Source organism: Volvox carteri (assembly GCF_000143455.1).
Source record: "Volvox carteri f. nagariensis unplaced genomic scaffold VOLCAscaffold_10, whole genome shotgun sequence".
Classification (NCBI taxonomy): Eukaryota; Viridiplantae; Chlorophyta; class Chlorophyceae; order Chlamydomonadales; family Volvocaceae; genus Volvox; species Volvox carteri.
Window position 1 is genome coordinate 291,439 of NW_003307553.1, and position 8,846 is coordinate 300,284.

Genomic DNA, 8,846 nt, shown 5'->3' on the forward strand with positions numbered 1-8,846 from the left:
ATACGGTTTTGCAATGACATACCAAGTGGGAGCAGGCGGTAACAAGGGTGGGCTCGCGCTAGCGCTGAACATGTACATAGTATTCCGCAGGACGTGAACGACGCTGACGAGGCGCTCATGACCTTTCGGAATCGAACTGGTGACCTCTCGATCCTTTCGGCACTGTCGTAAGCGCGTTCGGCATTCCTTCCACTCGATGCGCTTATATACAACACGATGTATACGTTTCGGTGAAAAACAATATATACGTGGAACATGTAGGTGTGACATGCTGCTGGCGGAGGTACTGGACACGACTCCTGAGGACGGCGTCGAAGTGGTGGCGCTCATAGACGAAATGTCCGATCAGGTACGGCACGTACGACAGTACGGCAATCGACTGTGCAAACTTACAGCTCTGATTTCAGTTGCTTGTTTGAGGGCAATGTGGCATTTCGCCGAGCACCTGATCAGGACCGCCCTAACCTCGTGCCTCCCCTGTACCATTCGCCACGTGCCGTACATTCCCCCACTGCCGTACCCGTTCCTTTCCTTTGTTCTATGTACGGCAGCTCTGTCGGACGTACGACGCCGCGGAGTGCTGCCGTAATGTACATTCGGATCCCCGATGGCGGCAGGCGGCGGGGAAGGCGTGCGTGCAGCTGGGGGGTACGTGGGAGTACGGCAGCAGTAGCGGCGGAGGTTGGGGTGGTGTTTGGGTTTCACAGGCTCCGGGACTTTCCTGCGGCAATGTACGACACCACATGTGGCAGAGTGGGTGTATGTGTGTAAGCATTTATGTATGTATGTTGTTACAGGGTGGTACAGCCTCACCAGCGGCCCCCTTTCCCGAGGCAGTTCCCTGCTCTCCCCTGCTAGAGGGGCACCCTACTCCGTCACCCCATCCGACTTCAGAATGTATTCGTTGGGTTCAGCAACTCACCACCAGCATCCAACCCAATCTAGCGGATCAACGGCGCCTCAACTTAGTTCCTGGTCAGCTCGAAAGTTGATATTATCACGTCCTACACCGTCCATAAGATGGGGGCCCACCTCCCATTTCAACACTTATCATACACCCGAGAAGTCGGCAGGAGGATTTGAACCCGGACATTTATGTACGTATGTACGGTTTTGAAAACCGAGCATCGCTGACGCCGTTTTTCTTACGTAATACGTAATCTCCCGTACAGAGTATATCTCTAGGGTGAATCACCACGAGGGAATGTACCAGCGACTGAGTACGGCACTAGCAGCGTACGAATCTAGCTTGGCGGCGCTGGAGAAACGGGAAACCCCTAGGGTAAGATTTGATGTACGGCATGCTAATGATGCGCAACGATGGTTTTTGTACGAGCTTCTTCTCGCGTCTGAATCTATCGCTGGTCTGCCTCTGCACCCCCTGCAACACCCCTTCTCTTCCCGCCTATGTCTGGTATCAGCTTCGCTTGTCCGTGTGGTTGTTACAGCGGGTCCGCGGTTTGTCTTAACCCCCCTCTCCCTCCCCACCCCTCCGAGGGCCGTATAGTTGGGCCCTCAGCAACTGGCTGGGTGGTGTTCGGAGAGCGTCCTCGTGGCGCAGAGGCTTAAACAGGACATGGAACTGGTGAGGAGGGGGGGTAGGGGCTTAAACAGGACATGGACTGGTGAGGAGGGGGGGTAGGGGCTTAAACAGGACATGGAACTGGTGAGGAGGGGGGGTAGGGGCTTAAACAGGACATGGAACTGGTGAGGAGGGGGGGTAGGGGCTTAAACAGGACATGGAACTGGTGAGGCATAACTGGAGCTCGGGAACTTGGCGCCCGGGTCAACGCGACAAAGCGGGGGACGTATGGGGGGATTTCGGTGCCCTTGGTGATATTGTCATGACCGCCGTTAAGCTTTAACTATTTCTGTTGTACGATTGTACGCGGTTGTGTTTCCAATTTTTCTGTCGGTTTTTATCGTAGGACATATATTTCCCCGGCACTCGCAGGGGGGGATCCATCTGCCGTCTCTGGAGCAACGGAATCGGTTTGCCGAGCTTGCAGCCGCCAACGGTCATTTCGGAACGGCCTTCAATGCAGCTCTGGTGGGGAAGTGTGGTGGCCGGCGACAGGCTTGGCAGTGTGTTTTTTGTTTCTTTGATCTGTTGTGTCCCTGTATGTATGTATGTATGTATGTATGTATGTATGTATGTATGTATGTATGTATGTATGTATGTATGTATGTATGTATGTATGTATGTATGTATGTATGTATGTATGTATGTGCGTATGTGTGCATATATATTATAACGGACAAATCGTTTTTAAGGAAAAATGCCCTTCAAGGGACACCCATATCGCCCCTATTGTCGTACATTGTAAAACCCTTACCCATCCGTTCGTCCATTTTCCTCCCCCACTCCCCCCGGGGAATCCAAACGTGCGGGTTTCGCGTTGCTGTACGGCTCCATCACGTCGTGTAACGCCTGCATTCGTACAGACCGACCCGTCCAGGGTGGGTCGTGTCCGCCTGGGTTTGGGTCGCAGCGTCTCCCTGGAGCCTTCCCAGGTGGCGGCGCTGCTGGTTTCGGAGCCACATGAAGCCGTACGGAGGCAGGTGGGGGCTTTTTCATGGGGGAGGGGGAAATGGGGGACTGGGGGTCTTGGAAGGGGGCAAAGTGGGTTACGTGTATCGCCTGTGTACGCTACTCGGTGCTGCGGGGATTCCTGCTACAACCTCTGCTACCGCTGCTGCTGCTACTGTGTGATATGTGCCGCTACTGCTGCGGCTGCTGGTGGTTGGTTGGTTGGTGGTTGGTGGTTACTGCAGGTGTACATGGCGGCTGGTAGCAGCCCCCCCTGTAATGAGCGTCTGCTGGAGGAGATGATTGCCGTACGGAGGGAAATGGCTCAGATGCAGGTAGATGGGTGCGAGGGGGGATTGGGCTGTGAGACGGGGAAGAAAGAGGGGGGGAAGAGGGGGGGAAAGAGGAGGGGAAAACCCTAAAACCTAGGACATCCATAACTCCAAAAGATCTACGTATCTAGCAAAGCACCAATATCGCTCGGGTGCTGATAGTTGTGTGGGACACATGGTAACATGCGCTAATGCGCCGTCCTTCCACGTCATGCAGTACGGCAGTTCGGTGTCAGTTGGACATCTGGCAGTTGGCGTACTGCATTCACATTCACATCCACCCCGAAAACCCCAAAACCCAATTCGCGTGACTAATACGACAATTTACCGCCTGAAGCGAGTGACGCCTTTTTTTGCTGCTACTGGTTGAATTCTTGGCGCTCCTACTTTATTTATCACACCCAGCATCGTAATAACATTATACATCATATATATATCAATAGTTCCCCCTCCCATAGTCTCCTAATTAAGCAAGTGTACAAAATTTATGAGACAGCTTTGTCATCTGCTGCAGCAGAAAAACAAAATGATAGTAAATCAGTTAAAGATGCCCGTGGTTTCTCTCACTCACATCTCGCCATTCACCGTTCGCTGTTCGACGCCACCCAAAACGAGTCAGGGCTATCCAAGCTACGCCGCCTTGCGAATGGCGGCTGGCTCAATTGCTCGTACACCGGCAGCGGTGGTGACCTTCCTAGAGCAGCTGGCGGCAGAAGTACGACCAATGGCTGAGCGGGAGCTCCAGGTACGGCAAATGTACGGAGCCTCACGGGAGTCAGATGCCGTGTCTCACAGGCACAGTGCGAGCGGCGACATGGCCTCGCTTCGTTGTCTTGTCGGTACCACACACACCCTCGCTTCTTCTACTCTAATGAACAAATGCATCGACGTAACATAATCCGTACTGCCGTACTGTCGTATTGCTGTACTGCATTACGCAGACCCTAATGCACCTCAAAGCCTTCGACATGCGAAACAGTCGTCATCCTTCCGCCTCCACCGGCATCTCCGCCTGGGATGTTGAATACTACGCCGCACGTGCCCGGCAGCGAATCATCACGAGTTCGTCCTCCGCCGTACTGCGGTACACTGCCGTACCGTCCGTACTGGCGGGCGTACAGCACTTGTTACGGCGGGTATTTCGCATGGAGCTGCGGGTTTCCCCTGCTGCCCCCGGGGAGGGGTGGGCTCCGGGGGTGCTCCGTTGCGATGCTGAACACGCGGACTTGGGTCCCTTGGGCACCGTGTACCTCGATTTGGCGGATAGGTGCGGGGGCTCGGGGCGCAGTGGGCAGGTGGACTCCTGGATATGTATGTAATGCAAAAACAGCAACAACAACTACGAATGCTGCTACTGTTACTACCACTACTACTACTACTACTACCACTACTACTATTTTTACTATAATGCTACTACTCCCGCTGTTAATGCTACTACTAATGCTACTAGTAATGCTGTAAAACCACATGTATACGGGGGGAAATAACAAACAAACATATAAACACACGCACACACATACACAGCGCACAGACACGTCTCCGGACGTTGGCAGCTCTTTCTTGGCCTCCCGTCTACTCTGAACTCCCCCGCCCCCCTTCACACTGTCCCACCCAGACCCACACGACCGCCAAATACACCACTCGTCACCGTATCGATGTTGTCCTGACATATATTCCTGACAGGCCTGGCAAGTACCCAAGCGCCGTGACCTTCCCCATCACATGCGGGCGACAGCTCTCCCCCCCCTCCTCCTCCTCCTCCTCCTCCTCCCGGGGTGATGGCAACCGCCAACTGCCCGTCATGGCTCTGCTCGCGTCAGCGTCAGGAACGTGTCCTGCCAGCGGTCAGCCCGCCATGTCGTACAGGGAGCTTCGGGTGCTGTTGCATGAGCTCGGACACTGCTGCCATAACTTGCTTAGTCGGAACAAGTACCAGCATCTGTGGGGCACGAGGTGAGAGTTTTTTTTCAGGGTTGTGTTTTTAGGGTTGGTCTTGGCACAACACGCGTGACGGGACGGGGGCCTTAGTCTTGGAGTGTTTGTTAGTGTTTTCCCACAAGGTTTTAGGGGGTTGACGTTTTTGTTTTGGAGCATTTGTGGGATTGGAGGTGGGGGGAGAAGTACCAGAAGGGTACAGAAAGCTCTGTAGGTGTACCAGTTTGAGAGTTTAAAAACTACATAAATCAGGTTTGGAGGGGAGGTAGCTCTTCCTTACCTTACCTTGTGCAGCTCCCACTTTTGCTCTCGTCAGCCCTCACCCTCTTCTCCTCAACCCTGTTTCCCCCATCCGTCCGCATCATGTCTCCCTCTACATCCTCTCCCCTCGTGTTGTTGAAGTTCCCTTTCATCCTCCTCCTCCTCCCCCCAACACCCCCCAACACCCCCCAACACCCCCCAACACCCCCTCCCCCCAACACCCCCCAACACCCCCCAACACCCCCCAACACCCCCCAACACCCCCCAACACCCCCCAACACCCCCTCCTGCCAGATGTGCTCAGGATCTGGTGGAGGTGCCCTCCCACTTGTTCGAGTACTTTGCCAGTGACCCACGGGTCATGGGGCTGCTGGCCAGGGATCGCTCGGGATGTGCTGCAGGGGCGGGGGGCGATGCGGAGGAGGGGGAGCCCATTCCAGAGGAGCTGTTCAGGTGCGTGTGTGTATGTATGTGCGTGTGTAGTGAATGATGTACGGATTTAGACTAACATACATACATACATACATACATACATACATACATACATACATACATACATACATACATACATACATACATACATACATACATACGGCATATGACATGAGAATTAGCAGATGGGGGGCTGGTGGGGAGGCTGGCAGGGTGTGTGTGTTAGGGGATGTCTCTCTCTCTCTCCCTCCCTCTTCCTCCATTTAATAACTCTGAATCCTCCTCCCCCTTCGAAATCTGCTCCGTCCCTCGCTGACCACCTTTTCCACCTCAGATTGAACGTTTTCTCCCCTCCTCCGCCCCCCCGGGAGTCTATCTGCACACGATGCCCTCCCTTCCAACCCGCCCCTTGTCTGTCCGGCCCTCAGGCAGCTCGCCGCGGGCCGTTCCGTTGCGGCGGCTCTAGAGCTCCAGCAGCAGCTGGTGCTGTCACTGGCTGACCAGTGGCTGTTCGGAGAGGGGCATGGGCATGCAGGTGTAGGAGCGGGAGGAGGAGGAGGAGGAGCGGGAGGAGCGGGAGGGGGGTTGGAGGGGGCGGGTGGGGGGAGCTACACGGGGGCGGCTGGGAGCCACATTTGGCGGAAGGTGAGTGTGAATGTGACGGATTGGGTTGAGGGGAATGCGACGGTGGGGGGAGGGGGAAGTTGGGTAACAAAGATGCAGGAGGGGGGCTGCTGTACGACATGGCGATGTTGGATTTCTTGTTGGTGTTACCGAAATGTCGTCATTGGCCCCCCTCCAGGCCCCTGCGTCAGAGAACACCGTGCTTCCCTTCTCCCTTCTTCTCCCTTTTCCGGGCCGTTATGCTGCTGCTGTACTCCTGCGTGTCGTACCCAGGCGGTCCACGTGGCCAGCAGCGTGCCGTACGTGCCCGGTACGAAACCCGAGCTCCGCGTGGGACATCTGACCATCTACGGGGGCGCGTACTACGGTTACGTGTATGCGAGGTGCTTGGCAGCTCAGCTTTGGAAACTCACCGGGTTGGAGGAGGCACCCTTGGACTCGGGCCCAGGTCAGTTGCGTCTAATTATTTATTAATAAAACCGTCGTATCATCAATGCACCGCAATCTGCCGTACAATTTACCGTACATTCTGGCAGTACGATTTAAATATTTTTTGAGCCTTCCGCCATCATGCCGCGCGCATTCATAAAAAAAAAGCCTAGGCCTGGTTCAAGCTGGCTGCAGATTGCAACCTTTGTTGAATAAGATCTCTCAGAAACCTTCCGTGACTAAACAAACTGTAAATGTAAACCCGGAACTGTCAAAATGCGTCAGGGACTCTTGTACGGGAGCGGCTGCTCGGACCGGGAGGCTCCCTGGAGCCGTTAGACCTGCTGGCGGGGCTGGCAGTGGGGCACGGAGGCGCTAGTTCCCTTGGATCCACGTCGGACCCGGCAGCGGCGGCCGCCGCCGCCGCAGCAGCGGCAGGCGCGTCGCCGGGGGCGGTGGCGGCGGCGGCGAGGCTTCGGCGTCTGGAGCCGTGGCAGGTAGCAAAGCTGCGGCAGCGGGGTGTGGAGAAGGCGCTGGCACCGGCGGCGGAGGGCGGCTTTCTGCAAGCGCTTGAGGGGGGGTTCGCACCACGGCCCGAGCAATACCTGGAAATGCTCCGGAAGGGCTCCGGTAGTCCCGAAGGCTTGCGGTCCACGTGATGATGAGGAAGAAGGAATGGTAGATTGTTGCTACTTTGTGACTGTGGGTGTGCATTGACTATGAGTTACGGAATATACCGCGATTTGGACCGAACGTGTGCCGAAGGTGGCGGTTGGCGTGGTGGAGTGGGATTTCCGGTTTGCCTTGCGTTGTGTTGTGTTGTGTTGTGCTGGGAGTGGGGTGTGCGGACAGGACTGGACATTGTGCGAATGTAAGAATGAGGCAAAGGTGTTCAGGGTTGAATGTCAGGAAGTGAAATCCAGGTGAAATGAAATGACGAGTATCCTGAACGTATTTGCCATTCATACGCGACTCGGCCCAGAAGTAGTCTCAATGAAGAGCAACAGCAATTTGGCCCCCAATTGATAGGAGCAATAATTCTGCACTCAATCCATTCTGTAATGAAGGGGTCTTCATTCCAAAAAATGATATTGGGCCCTCGATTTGGGCTATTATGGAATGGAGGGTCAAAATGAAGCCGGCCGGAATGGGTGTGTGAATCGATGAATATAGAATGAACGGCCATGTTCCCAGCTGGGTGTTTGTAAACCTGCAGAACACACGTTTTAAATTCCGAGGAGGCCTCCATCATCATCATCATCATCGTTAATGACTCACCATACATCTCACAAGATTGAACGCGACAATCCAACGCAGCCAAGCCAATAAACCCAATGATGCAGCAATAGAGCAATAACATGTAACGCCAGCCAGCTAAACCTACTGATATCTCCGACCCAACCAACCACACATCAGACATCACCCACCTCAACGTCTCGCCTCCTCATGTACATACATACATACACACATACATACATGCATATATGTATGTGTGTATGTATGTATGTAGATACATACATGCACACATGCATAGGCACATTTGCAGAACAGAACAATATCCCTACATGTACACCTGCACCAAAATGAGCATATGTCGGACACACATTTTTCAGTGCTGGTACTGCTATTTTGCCGTACATCCATGCACCTTACGTACCATTCCTCAGGCTACTGCCACAGGCAGCAGCCACATCGAGAAGTCCGCACACGACACCATTTAGTTAGGTCGTTAGGTCGTTATTTAATTAGTTAGTCAATGCAAATGCCAAGTTTCATAACGGTAATCAATGCCAGGTAGCCACCGATAGCTTCCTGTTGGACTCTAACCCCCACCCCACCTCCCTGAGAGAACCCTTTCTTAGCTATACACATTATCATATACATACATACACACCGCCTTGCTTCCCGGGCGGCTGCTTGTCTCCCGATCCCTTTATCCCTCCTCCTTGCACACCCACTTCCACACCCACATCCCCATCCACGGGCCCCCGGCCCCCCCCCGGCCGCTCCGCAGTCACCCTACAGCGCTTTTTGTTCACCAGCTGCCAGACAGCTACTGCACCCCCCCACCGCTACTTCGCCACTTGGCCACTTCGCCTACCCATCAGGGAGCGTCATGCGTGTGTGTGTAGGTATGTGTGTAGGTATGTGTGTATGTCGGTACATGTGATGCAGTAACCCCTCCAGAGCTCGCTCTCTATTATCACGCGCACAGTTTCTGTCTGCCCACGGAGGCCTCCGACCTCTATTATGTACTTACATACATAATGACAGACCTGTTGACTATCGCTACTTCCGCCACC

At 54.3% G+C, this 8,846-nt stretch overlaps 1 protein-coding gene across 1 annotated transcript; it reads left to right on the forward strand.

Annotated features, from left to right (window-relative positions):
- Positions 1-268: 268 nt before the first annotated feature.
- On the forward strand, positions 269-7,202 carry VOLCADRAFT_88756 (uncharacterized protein; the record flags this gene model as incomplete). Its single annotated transcript, XM_002948374.1, has 14 exons — positions 269-349; positions 552-648; positions 1,173-1,282; positions 1,508-1,585; positions 1,955-2,050; positions 2,446-2,562; positions 2,776-2,865; positions 3,482-3,607; positions 3,804-4,157; positions 4,478-4,815; positions 5,353-5,511; positions 5,919-6,135; positions 6,388-6,562; positions 6,973-7,202. The coding sequence occupies 14 exons, from the start codon at positions 269-271 to the stop codon at positions 7,200-7,202; spliced, it is 2,268 nt and encodes a 755-aa protein (XP_002948420.1).
- Positions 7,203-8,846: the final 1,644 nt, after the last annotated feature.